Source organism: Genypterus blacodes, unplaced genomic scaffold, assembly GCF_046128005.1.
Source record: "Genypterus blacodes isolate CSIRO-AG114 ecotype Tasmania unplaced genomic scaffold, CSIRO-AGI_Gbla_v1 ptg000301l_1, whole genome shotgun sequence".
Taxonomy (NCBI): domain Eukaryota; kingdom Metazoa; phylum Chordata; class Actinopteri; order Ophidiiformes; family Ophidiidae; genus Genypterus; species Genypterus blacodes.
Window position 1 is genome coordinate 167,501 of NW_027467092.1, and position 12,500 is coordinate 180,000.

The 12,500-nt window shown below is 51.5% G+C and overlaps 4 protein-coding genes across 7 annotated transcripts in view; 2 read left to right on the top strand and 2 right to left on the bottom strand.

Moving 5' to 3' along the window:
• kcnk10a (potassium channel, subfamily K, member 10a) overlaps positions 1-2,967 on the bottom strand; it is a 4,913-nt gene extending 1,946 nt beyond the window's left edge. The window contains exons 1-4 of the mRNA XM_076137255.1: positions 2,913-2,967; positions 1,795-2,180; positions 455-572; positions 97-257 (exon numbers count right to left, since the gene is read on the bottom strand). Of these exons, the coding sequence (XP_075993370.1) occupies positions 97-257; positions 455-572; positions 1,795-2,180; positions 2,913-2,967 (720 nt within the window). The remainder of the gene's footprint in view (positions 1-96; positions 258-454; positions 573-1,794; positions 2,181-2,912) is intronic.
• A 1,484-nt stretch (positions 2,968-4,451) lies between these two features.
• psmc6 (proteasome 26S subunit, ATPase 6) lies at positions 4,452-8,380 on the top strand. Its single transcript, XM_076137243.1, has 14 exons — positions 4,452-4,575; positions 5,149-5,228; positions 5,351-5,390; positions 5,458-5,510; positions 5,833-5,900; positions 5,975-6,089; positions 6,174-6,261; positions 6,360-6,421; positions 6,646-6,769; positions 7,157-7,218; positions 7,438-7,558; positions 7,633-7,713; positions 7,925-7,996; positions 8,083-8,380. Exons 1-14 carry the CDS (start codon positions 4,488-4,490, stop codon positions 8,199-8,201), a joined length of 1,173 nt encoding a protein of 390 aa, XP_075993358.1. The 5' UTR covers positions 4,452-4,487; the 3' UTR covers positions 8,202-8,380.
• A 236-nt stretch (positions 8,381-8,616) lies between these two features.
• Positions 8,617-11,087, bottom strand: cgrrf1 (cell growth regulator with ring finger domain 1). 3 transcript variants are annotated; one of them, XM_076137245.1, is made up of 6 exons: positions 10,891-11,087; positions 10,306-10,442; positions 9,964-10,141; positions 9,702-9,849; positions 9,195-9,302; positions 8,618-9,105 (listed from the first exon to the last, which is right to left on the bottom strand). In XM_076137245.1, exons 1-6 carry the CDS (start codon positions 10,992-10,994, stop codon positions 8,794-8,796), a joined length of 987 nt encoding a protein of 328 aa, XP_075993360.1. In that variant the 5' UTR covers positions 10,995-11,087; the 3' UTR covers positions 8,618-8,793. The 3 variants fall into 3 exon arrangements, with proteins under 3 accessions (XP_075993359.1, XP_075993360.1, XP_075993361.1); XM_076137244.1 differs by having other exon boundaries at positions 8,617-9,105; positions 9,702-10,141; XM_076137246.1 differs by having other exon boundaries at positions 8,916-9,105; positions 9,208-9,302; positions 9,702-10,141.
• A 112-nt stretch (positions 11,088-11,199) lies between these two features.
• ddhd1b (DDHD domain containing 1b) overlaps positions 11,200-12,500 on the top strand; it is a 7,496-nt gene continuing 6,195 nt past the window's right edge. For both annotated transcript variants that reach the window (XR_012960567.1, XM_076137242.1), the window contains exon 1: positions 11,200-12,500. This exon is cut by the window's right edge and continues 58 nt beyond it. Coding sequence is in view for 1 of the 2 variants with exons in the window: in XM_076137242.1 (XP_075993357.1) it covers positions 11,898-12,500 (603 nt within the window). In the remaining variant the exon portion in view is untranslated.

The following is a 12,500-nucleotide window of genomic DNA, read 5'->3' on the forward strand; positions in this document are numbered from 1 at the left end:
GGATCGTAAAGGAACCTCATGTGCAGCAGCTGAGGTGAGCAGAGAGCAAACCTACATCCGACATGTGAACAAGTGATTGATGACTTCATCACTCACCCGGAACATCTTCTCCACCTTGGCGATGCTTTTGACAAAGATGGTCCCCAGCTGATCCCCGACACCTGCCAGCAGGAATCCAAAGAGGGGAATGCCGAAGATGGCGTACAGGATGCAGAAGATCTTCCCTCCCTGAGTGCTCGGGGCGATGTTACCATATCCTGGGTTTGTAACACAACACATTCTGCTTATAGAAGTGGACAACAATCCGTTCCAACATGAATCCCTCCCTCAGGTGTGTGACAGAAGCAGCAGGCTGTATAGATGTACAGGACAAACACAGTAACACAGTCTACACACAGCACTGCTCCTCCTGTTCACTGTTCATGCTGGAAGAGGCTCACACTCACACTCATACCTATGGTGGTGATGACCGTTCCAGCAAAGAAGAAGGAGCTGCCCAGGTCCCAGTGGCTGGAGTTATAGGAGGTGTCACCACTGGGATTCACACCAGCATTCACCGCCTCTACAGAGTGCTGCAGGAGAAACCACACACGTCAGACAGACAGGCAGACAGGCAGGCAGGCAGGCAGACAGACAGGCAGGCAGGCAGGCAGGCAGACAGACAGACAGACAGACAGACAGACAGACAGACAGACAGAGTGTAAATTCCCATGGAGCAACAGGTTTATTTTCCAGTCAAACACACTGTGAGCACTGAGGTGAAGGCTGCTCTGATGCAATAAGGTCTTCAGCTGAGTGCTGTGTTGGTGTGTGAGAGCTCACAAAGCTCACAGAGCTCACAGAGCTCACAGAGCTTTCCTGGCTGCTCTGTATAATGGCTCCATTATCATACAGGGTTTCAGCTGGCTGCTTCACACGAGTGTTTGGCTGTGAGTCCTGTAGTGCTGATTAGAGCTGGTGGAGATGTGATGGAGCCTCTGTGATGGAGCTGTGATGGAGCTGTGATGGAGCTGTGATGGAGCTGGTGGAGCTGTGATGGAGCTGTGATGGAGCTGTGATGGAGCTGGTGGAGCTGTGATGGAGCTGTGATGGAGCTGTGATGGAGCTGTGATGGAGCTGTGATGGAGCTGATGGAGGTGTGATGGAGCTGATGGAGCTGTGATGGAGATGTGATGGAGCTGTGATGGAGCTGATGGAGCTGTGATGGAGATGTGATGGAGCTGTGATGGAGCTGTGATGGAGCTGGTGGAGCTGTGATGGAGCTGTGATGGAGCTGATGGAGCTGTGGTGGAGCTGATGGAGCTGTGATGGAGCTGATGGAGCTGTGATGGAGATGTGATGGAGCTGTGATGGAGCCTCTGCCAGCTCGTTACCCTTTGTGCTTCAGCGTTTCCTGCTTCATTTGCTCCAAAAGTTCATCAGAGGTTTGGCCTGCAGTGAAACTATACTACTCTATTTACACTGCTGAGAGACACACATACACAAACACACACACAAGCCTGCAGGTTGTGAGACACATAGAGACAGACACACTCAGAGGGACTGAAGGGGACTGTTTGTCACATACACATACATGCGTACATATGTGTATGTACAAATGAAGGACAGCGTTTCATTCCATCCATAAAGATGAGCTCCATGCTCTCTTGTTTCTGTGGTTTCCAGGGTGTCTGCTTGTTTGGACTTTGTGAGCTTTGAATGGCATCACATCGATAAGAAGCTCAGGTTTCAGAGGATCTGTGTCCCACCTGGGACCTCATCCAGTCTGAGTATTGATCAGAGGCTCAGTCTTACCTTGATGATGGCCTCCAGCTCTGCCGGTGACACACACGGGTGTTTCTGCAGGAAGGCCGCCTTCTCTGCCGTGATGGTGATCTTCTGGTTATTTTCAAAGGGCTGCTCCAGAGCCCGGAACAGCAGGCCTCCGGCCACCAGGTAGGCCACCACCACCACGAACACAGCCAGCACCGTCTTCAGCTTCATCATAGTGAACGGGGCCGAGCCATCCGCCACCGCCTCCATGCTGGCCACCATGCTGGAGGGCCGGGAGGAGGCGGAGAGCCGCGGCAGGCTGCAGCCCATGGGGTTCTGCATGGTGGCCAGGCTGGCGTGCACGAGGCTGGACTGCAGCATGCCTGGCTGCATCTTCTTGGGAGGGACCAGGTTGGACTGGACTGCCACTGTGACACACAGAAAAAGAACAAATGTCAACAAGTGTTGCATATCTGCATAGTGAGAGTGTAAGATATGCAATATAACATTTATTACTAAATGCTTCAGTCAGTTTGTGTTAGAGCAACAAGTGTGAGTGTGAAAGAGCAAAGTGACACACAGCAGGGAAACATGAAGATAATTAAAACCTGATTCATTAGAAAATGATTTAAAGGGTTAATGAGGATGAACTTTACATGAAGAATGTGTGATTAGAATGTGTCCACTTTGATTGACACATGGTTCAGGTCCTCCTCATGTCCACATGAATGATGTGAGACAACACCAGCCACAGCAGCCTCATTGGAAGGTCACACACACACACACACACACACACACACACACACACAGACACACAGACACACACACCTGCACTGACCAAACTGCTAACGTGACACACATGCAGGATGTGGGGGCTCAGCCAGGTGGTGGATGAGGTAATCATGGAGCCTCTGCATCGCGCTGACAAACACATCAGACCGATTGATCATGAGATCATGAGATCATCAAGCTGATTGATGCTTCATTCACACGCCGCTGCCTGCTGGAGACAAACAAACAGGAGCACTGCAGACTGCAGCGCCTCCTCTCAAACACCAGCACACACACACGCACGCACGCACGCACGCACACACACACACACAGACACACGCACACACACACACACACACACACACACACACACATCATGGGGCTCTGACCTGGCGGGGGGGTCGCGATCCCAGGTTTCCTCGGGTTCTCCGTGGGGAATTTCATCTTGCTGCTGCAGGCGGCCGACGTTGGGTGAAAACAAACGAGTTTACGGGGAACCTCCCGCTCCTTTCAGCCCGAGAGGAGCGACAGCAGCATCACCGGCGGGTTGTTTGTGTTGGATCCTCGCTCCTCCGCCCGCTGCACCACAGCCCGCAACGGAGACGGAGACGGAGCTCCTCCAGCAGCCCGGAGCTCACATCATGAAGCCGTGCGGTCCTGCTCCTCTCTGCGGTAACGCGTCACCGTGCCGCGCTGTGCAGATCCTGCTGCTCCTGCTGCTCCTGCGGCTCCTGCGGCTCCTGTGGCTCCTGCTGATCCTCTCAGATGCTTCAGCTTCTGCTCTCACGCTGCGTACCGCAAGACACGACGTCATTAACGGAAAACCGAAGAGGAGAGGAGAGGAGAGGAGAGGAGAGGAGAGGAGAGGAGAGGAAGCAAGAAGAGGAGAGGAAAGGAAAGGAAGCAAGGAGAGGAGAGAAAACAAGTGAATGAAGGGAGTATAGATGACACAATGGGAGGAGAGGAAGTAATTAGAGGCGAGGAAAGGAAACAAAGAATTATAAGAAAAGATAGGACTTTATTTATCCAGGGGAAAATTGCTGTGCAACAGTCAGAGAGGAGAATGAAACCTCTAGTGCAAAAAGAATACATCAAAGAGAAGGAGCAAGAAGTACACACAACAAGGGCCACAAGTGCACACAACAAGGGGCACAAGTACACACAACAAGGGGCACAAGTGCACACAACAAGGGGCACAAGTACACACAACAAGGGCCACAAGTGCACACAACAAGGGGCACAAGTACACACAACAAGGTGATGAGAGTATTTACACTTTCTTCAGCAGACACACTTGTGGTTTATATTACATTACATTACGATCATTTGGCAGACGCTTTTATCCAAAGCGACTTACATTACATTACCACCCTTCGCAGAGGGGGGAGCAATTGAGGGTTCGGTGCCTTGCTCAGGGGCACCTCGGCAGTGGCTCGAACCGGCGACCCTCCGGTTCCCAAGCAGAGCCACTGCCTCCCTCCCTTTATTATATGATAGATAGATAGATAGATAGATAGATAGATAGATAGATAGATAGATAGATAGATAGATAGATAGATACTTGTTGCAAAGGAGGAAAAAGAGAGGTAACCAGGAGAGCAGAGGAGAGAAGGAAAGAAAGAGAGAGTGCTGTGAATGGAGCGCAGCCTGGATGTTTGAGTTCCAATTGGTTCGAGTTCTGTCGCCCTCTGCTGGTGGATCTACGAATAACATTCACTAAATGAAGAACAGGAGGGTGAATCACGACTCTGACCTGCCAAAGATATAAATATATACTACTATATAAAACAAACGTGCAGAGACGTGCCGCTGTTTGAGCCACAGAGAGACACAACAACAGTCTGAACTGTCTGAACTGATCATTGATCACTGATCGATGATCGATTACTGCTACACAAACACCGCCAGCTGACGTCACTAGCAGCGCAGCAGTGACGCTGTAGTTTCCCAGAATTCCGCGGGGCATGATGGCGGACGGCAGGGAGAAGGCGCTGCAGGACTACAGGAAGAAATTATTGGAACATAAAGAAATTGATGGACGGTTAAAAGAACGTAAGTTGGCGGATAACGACAGAGTTCCTGTTCCTCTGCTAACTGTTCGTCTGTCTGTCTGTTTGTCGGTAGCTAACGTGGGCTAGCTGCTCTGCTAGCTGCTTTGCTTTGTCATGCAGTTAGCTTCCCGTTAGAAATGAATGGAGATGAAGCTGTTAGCATCGCTAGCTTAGCTAACGTAGAGTAAACAACAATACTTAAGCGATGGCCGGCAGATAAAGCAGTGCCGCTTTGTAACTCTGGCTCACACTCAGCTGTACTTAAAGTTACGCGGCCTTTGTTTCAACTCTGCCGTCAGTTAGCTCATTGTTTTTACGAGCTAATGTGAGGGACAGAGAGGCTAAAGGCTAAATGTGATAGAGCCGCTGACTACAACTGTCTGTCTCTCCCTCTCCCTGTCTCTCCCCCCCCCCCCCCGTGTCCCTCTCTCCCACTGTCTCCTTCTTCCCTGTTTCTGTCTGTCTGTCTCTCTCCTGTCTCTCTCTCCCTCCCCCGTGTCCCTCTCTCCCACTGTCTCCCTGTCTCTCTCTCTCTCTCTCTCTCTCTCTCTCTCTCTCTCTGTCTCTGTCTCAGTGAGAGAGCAGCTCAGAGAGCAGACTAAGCAGTATGAGAAGTCCGAGAATGACCTGAAGGCCCTGCAGAGCGTCGGTCAGGTGAGAAGGTCCCCCTCCCCCCATGGTGTGTGTGTGTGTGTGTGTGTGTGTGTGTGGTCCACTGGTCCCTGAGGGGACAGACAGGTTGTCCCTGCTGACCGTCTCTGTGTTGTTGTGTTCAGATTGTAGGAGAGGTTCTCAAACAGCTGACGGAGGAGAAATGTAAGTATCTGCTCAGGTCTGCAGGTCAAAGGTCATGAGTTGTCACTCACTGTCTTTCTGTTTTCAGTCATAGTCAAAGCCACCAACGGTCCTCGGTATGTTGTGGGCTGCCGCAGACAGGTGGGTGTTTCCTTCATAGTTGTATGTTTCCTTGAAGCCCATCAGAGTGATTGACAGGTCAAACATTACATTACATTACATTACGGTCATTTAGCAGACGCTTTTATCCAAAGCGACTTACAATAAGTGTGTTCAACAAAGGTAGATAAAAGAACTTCAGGTCACAAGAAATGGTAAGCGCATTTCCTTCCTAAACCAACAGCTAAGAGCAAAACTAGAGCTAGAGTAGAAGTGCAATAAGTTAGGTACTATGATGAATGAGAAAAAACAAAAAACAAGAGTGTTTCCACGTCTCAGCTGATGTGTGTGTTGTGTGACCCAGCTGGATAAGTCCCAGCTGAAGCCCGGCACCAGAGTGGCCTTGGACATGACCACCCTCACCATCATGAGGTGGGTGCCCTTCACCATCAGTCTGTCCTGCCTGCAGCATGTGAGCGCCGCCTAAAGGTCTCAATGTCTCACAGGTACCTGCCCAGAGAGGTGGACCCCCTGGTGTACAACATGTCCCACGAGGACCCCGGCAGCGTGTCCTACTCTGAGATCGGAGGCTTGTCTGAGCAGATCCGTGAACTGAGAGAGGTACGGGTGGAGCTCAGTGTTCAAGAGCTGAGATGATGTGGTGCCTTCTTAACCTAGAGGAGCTGTGTTTGTATTGATTGACAGGTGATTGAACTGCCTCTGACCAACCCTGAGCTGTTCCAGAGAGTCGGCATCATCCCCCCTAAAGGCTGCCTGCTGTACGGACCTCCAGGTGTGACCTTTGACCTCGCACATGTTTGATCCTGTTTTGATCAGAATCATATAGGTTTGGTTGGCAATAATGTGAATGATTGATTGATGGATCCTCAGGCACTGGGAAGACGCTGCTGGCCCGAGCTGTGGCCAGCCAGCTGGACTGCAACTTCCTCAAGGTGAGCAAAGGCACCACCATCTGTTTGCTGACACGCAGCAGCTCAGGTGGGAGGCTGACGTGTGTGTGTGTGTGTGTGTGTGTGTGTGTGTGTGTGTGTGTGTGTGTGTGTGTGTGTGTGTGTGTGTGTGTGTGTGTGTGTGTGTGTGTGTGTGTGTGTGTGTGTGTGTGTGTGTGTGTGTGTGTGTGTGTGTGTGTGTGTGTGTGTGTGTGTGTGTGTGTCAGGTGGTCTCCAGCTCCATTGTAGACAAATACATCGGTGAGAGCGCCCGGCTGATCAGAGAAATGTTCAACTACGCCAGAGATCATCAGCCCTGCATCATCTTCATGGACGAGATTGACGCCATCGGTGAGTCGCTGACAGCCTTGGTTTACATCATCAGGAAGCAGGAAATCAAACACAATGGGTGTTTGTCATTAAAACAGCGCCCCCTCCTGTCACAGCTGGAGCTGTATGCTCTTTGGATGGAGCCTGTTTCCACGTGGCCACGGTCTAAGATTCAGCTACATGCTAATGCTTGGCTCCATGTCTGATTGGTCATTTGACTGAGCTTGGTGCCAAACATAAAAAAGGTCATGGCGTATTCCTGCTCAGAAGTTACATTACATTACATTACGGTCATTTAGCAGACGCTTTTATCCAAAGCGATCACTTCTGATCACACAGAAGTGAAGCAGTAGTTTGGTTCCTGGTAGGTGCTGCCTTCAGTGGTTGTGATGTTTGTGGTTCCTGTAGGTGGCCGGCGTTTCTCTGAGGGGACGTCAGCTGACAGAGAGATCCAGAGGACTCTGATGGAGGTAAGGACCCCCCTCAATTGTTTACATGGAGACATTCAAACAATCAGAGCAAAGAAAGAAGAAGCACAGGAAAGCCAATCACAACGTGTGTGTGTGTGTGTGTGTGTGTGTGTGTGTGTGTGTGTGTGTGTGTGTGTGTGTGTGTGTGTGTGTGTGTGTGTGTGTGTGTGTGTGTGTGTGTGTGTGTGTGTGTGTGTGTGTGTGTGTGTGTCCTACCAGCTGCTGAACCAGATGGACGGCTTCGACACGCTGCACAGGGTGAAGATGATCATGGCCACTAACAGGCCCGACACTCTGGACCCTGCACTCTTACGACCCGGGAGGCTGGATCGCAAAATCCGTACGTCCCCTCCTTCATCGTGTCGGGCCTCTGGGGCCGTGAACACTCTGTCACCATCTCACTGTTTGTTTCAGATATCGAGCTGCCTAATGAACAGGCTCGCCTTGACATCCTGAAGATCCACTCCAGTCCAATCACCAAGCATGGAGAAATAGGCGAGCACACACACACACACACAGCAAACCTTGCAACCATCATTAAACTTGTCACTCTTGTGGCTCGTTAATGTAAATACAGTTCACAGTAGTTTCCCTGTTACAGGCTCATGTTTTGGTTTGTCTTTTGACATGAACCTGCAGGGTGTAGGTCAGAGGTCAAAACTGAACCATGAGACAGAACTGATATCAAATCAATGTTTGTTTTCAGATTTTGAAGCTATTGTGAAGCTGTCCGACGGTTTTAATGGAGCTGATTTGAGGAACGTGTGCACAGAAGCAGGTGAGCTCACACACTGGTCAGCCTGTAGCCCTGCGTCCCTCGGCAGCTCCGTTCACCTGTTCACCTGTTTACTCTGCTCTTCACAGGTTTGTTTGCTATCCGTGCAGACCGTGAATACGTCACTCAGGAGGACTTCATGAAAGCTGTGCGTAAAGTTGCCGATTCAAAGAAGTTGGAGTCCAAGCTGGACTACAAACCAGTATGAACACATGAACACCTTTCTTTCTTCAGGCCCCACTGCATTGTGGGATTCAAGAATCTGATTTCTTATTTTGTGGGAAGCAACATTAGCAGCAGTACAACAGTAACGTTATGTTTGTTTGTTTACACTCATTTCTATATAAAATAACTTCATATATGAAATAAAATCAAACTTCAAATGCCCTCAGTTGTTCTCACATTTGTCATAAGTGAACTTCACATAATTCCAGGTGTTCCCGTTCTGCCACAGAGCAAAGGTGAGTCACTTGAGTCCAGATGATCGGAGGACAAACGGGCTGTAAGAAGGCAGGATGTGTGTTCAGAGACACAACCTTGGTTCCAATCAATCAACAATCAGCATAACAAACGTCTCCCAACTAAAGCCTGGACAGTTTGTCCGTGGGGGGGGGGGGGCTGTGAACATCAACAGCAGACCTCAGGGGTCCATGCCGGTTCAGAGTCATGGTTTATTCAGCATATAGGAAGTTACACTTATCTACATTTACACACAATAACTTATTACAACATCAAACAGCCCAAACTAACTCAACTGTCCTTAAGCTCATGTGGTGCTACAGATGTTGCCATGGTTACAGTCAGCTGGTGGCGCGCGCAGCTGCGCTCAGAGTGAAGGACTCCAGCACAAACGCTCGGCACATGGGGCAGTGCTGGAAGTGGGACACGCAGCCGTCACACACACACGCGTGTCTGCAAGGCAACAGCACTCGGTTCACCGCTGCGTTCTGACAAACCACGCAGTCTCTAGCCCGGCCCGCCGTCCAGTCCCCGTGCCCGTCCGGACCTTCCTCGCCCGCCCCGTCCTCCCTGTTGTCCGGTCGGGGCTCGGCGCTCAGCCCAGAGTCCTGAGGCCCCAACTCGTCCTCGCCGTCGGCTGACATAAAGAGCGGCTGCAGGAGAACACACGGAGCAGAACCTGAATGACTCCAGCACAACCCAGCAGCCCAATCAGAGCCAAGATGAAGTGAACACACTGCACCTTCAGCTCGTACATGTGTCCCTGCGAGGTCAGCAGGTACTGGAAGAGGATCCGTGCAGACAAGCCATGTTTGTCATCAGGAACGTGGATCACTGTGACGCTGCACACCTGAAAGGAGAGGAAGCCAATGGTGACAACAAATCAAACACACCTTTTAGTTTCCTCCTCCCTATGATCAACCAAGCCCCTGCCTGTTATCCTGGACTGAAACTTCCCAAATGTAACGGCTGTATGATCTGACCCGAGGAGGTGTGTGTGTGTGTGTGTGTGTGTAGATACTAGATACTTTATTACTCGTCATTTTGCATGCAATTGAAATTTATCTTGCGCCCCCTCATATCACACACACACAAACTTCCCATCATCAAGTAGTGTGTTGGGTTAATCTCTCCTGCCATTGCCCTTGACCCAGGCACTAGGCTGCAGTCCTGCACTCTGGCTGCCAGCTTATTGTTCTTCTGTCACAAAAGCTTTTCCTTCTTCCCTCTGAGCAGAGGAACAACTCACGATGTTGTACGTCTCCCTGGCTGCTGCCTCTGCCAGCGTCAGCACAGCCACCACCGGATAACGTCCCCTCGGTAACGGGCCCAAATCTGAGACCCCGCAGCTGGCAGGAATCTGGGAGCGCCGCTCCTCTGTGTCCTCGCTGCCGATCCTGACAAGCTTGGTGAAGGAGCACGAGAGTGTGTGTGTGTGTGTGTGTGTGTGTGTGTGTGTGTGTGTGTGTGTGTGTGTGTGTGTGTGTGTGTGTGTGTGTGTGTAAGGATACTGGAAGCTCTGGCAGTGGAAGTACTGTAGGTTGAGGGCCTGCTGGAGACGTTGGGGGGTGCTGAGTGTGAAGCCGTGCTGGTGGGCCTGCAGCGCCCCCTGCAGGGCTCTGACCTCACAGCCCCAGAAACAGCTGAGCACACAGGGCTCCAGGCAGCGAGGCCTCACACATACTCCGCCTGAAACACACCAACACTCATGCTGCAGACATGACACACACGTTGACCTACAGGAGCACTCTGCTCTTATTGTTGTTACTTTACTGCTCAGGCTCAGAAGCACACAGATGTGCGCTGTTAGGGAATTGTGACACTTTAGGCTGCCGTGATGATTTTGTCCTCACCAGTGACGGACGCCGGTCCAGATCTCATCTCCAGGGCGAAGGGGTTCCTCACCTGGACCATCTGCTTCTCTGGGGTCAGCAGGAGTGACTCCACCTCGTCTGAGCTCCGCAGGATCACCGGGACATCGAAGCCAAACCTGCACCAAGCACACAGGTGAGACAGAAACACAACACCAGAGAGGTCAGAGGTCATGATGGCCTTCAGCAGGTCAAAAGGTCACCAGGCCATCCTGGTATGTGATGATGTAATCAGTCTGACAGCTGATGTGTCCTTCCCGCACAGCCTCACATACTGTTACTGATACGTTTCCATAGTAACAAAGTAATACATAGTGAGTCCAACCTGAACTGGACCCAACAGGTGGATTCACATTCACAGATCAGCTGTTCGTTACCGTGAGGAATGACCTCATCCGTCTAGACACTGAAGAGAAGGAGGAGGAGGAGGAGAGGACACATCACCCCAAACACCCCATAATAACCCCACCATGCCCTGTGTTGTCATGCTTACACACATAAACATGTTCTACTATAACTGGTTTATGAAGCGCTGATGCTAAGCTAATGCAGCTAACAGAGACTCACCAGCCGAGCACCATGGCGGCGGTGACCAGGAAGCACAGAGACACCACAGAGATGTAGAAGAGCGGGGAGTACTCATACAGAGTGACAAGGAACACCGCCGCCATCTCACATCAGCGCCGTTACGAACATCAGACACAGACCGGGGCCGCCATGACACCGCCAGGACTGCTACTACTACGGCGGCCTGGACGGACCGCGAAGGAACACAGGACGGGAAAGGATGGAATGATTCATAAACAGAAAAACAAAACACGACCAGAACACTTTAAACGCATCCGATAGCATGACGGCATTCTGACCTATGAAAGATGGCTTTATTTCAAATGAAATAACTTTGAGATGATGAAACAAGCGTGTTACGGTTCGGTCAGGTCAAAGGTCAGAGGAGGGTCAGGTTAAAGGTCAGGGCTTCTCTTTTCTTCTTACTTTCCTTCTAATGTTGAGTCCCAAACTGGTGCTTCCGCTCTGTCAGGCCGAACAGCTACCCCGATACACTGTAGTGACGTCATCACACCAGCTATGTTACAGCGTTGATGTCATATTTATACACACCTGGATGACATCATCAGGTTAAAGCCTCAGCAGGTTAAACCTGAAGCTCCGTGTTTGGCTCCGGCTGAGGGCGCAGGACAGAGCGGAGGGCAGAGCGGAGGACAGAGCGGAGGCTTTGTGTTCTGTGTTCTGTGTGTTTGGGTTTTGTGTTTCTGTGTTTTGTGTTTCTGTGTTGCTTGTATGTTTTGTGTTGCTTGTATGTTTGCTTTGTGACGCGCGATGCTTCTGGAAGTTGAAACAGGAAGTGTGTGTTATTGTCGTCACCTTGACGGATGTCGCGGCTGAGATTGCTCCTGTTTACCGTCATCTTCATCACTCAGCATTTAAACACAGATGCAGCTGACTGTACTAAGGCTCAGTCCTGATCACCGGATCAGGACCTCAGAGATGTGAAGGCTGCTGAGCCTCGCGTGTTGTGATTGATCTTTTTTCCTCCAGATGTTTCCATTTGCGTTATGAGCGGTGTGAAGGAAGAAGCGGAGCATCCCGCGGATCAGTGCGGCGGCGGGAATGACTGGTACGCTCCGGCGGGGAGTGGAGAGTCCGGGCAGCCCGGCACGGACCAGGAGCCGGAGCCGCACCTGCCGCTGTCCCGGGGGGACACGGAACCGGTGCGGGACGACCTGGTGCTCGGCCTGGCTGAGGGATATTCAGCCTCCTCATCCTACCTGGACGTGGAGCCGCACTACACGGAAAGTGACGGCAACGTCTCCGCCAGCACCAAGACACGGAACCGGTCCAGCAGCTCCAGGCTGCGGGGCGAGGTGGTGACGGAGCTCGGCCCGGAGGAGGTCCGTTGGTTTTACAAAGAGGATAAGCGGACGTGGAGGCCTTTTGTCGGACACGACTCTTTGAAAATCGAGGTGGTTTACCGGAGATTCTGCGAACAGAACCCCGACAAGGTCAACCGGGCCGAGACCGAGGCGGAGGAAGAGGCAGCCGCGTCCAGAGACATCCAGCCGGACAGCGCGGCGAACGAGCGGGCAGATCCGCCGGTCCTCCGGGGCTCCATGTCCGCGGAGGGCAGGAGCGTCAGCGTGGAGGCCGTGTGTGTCCGA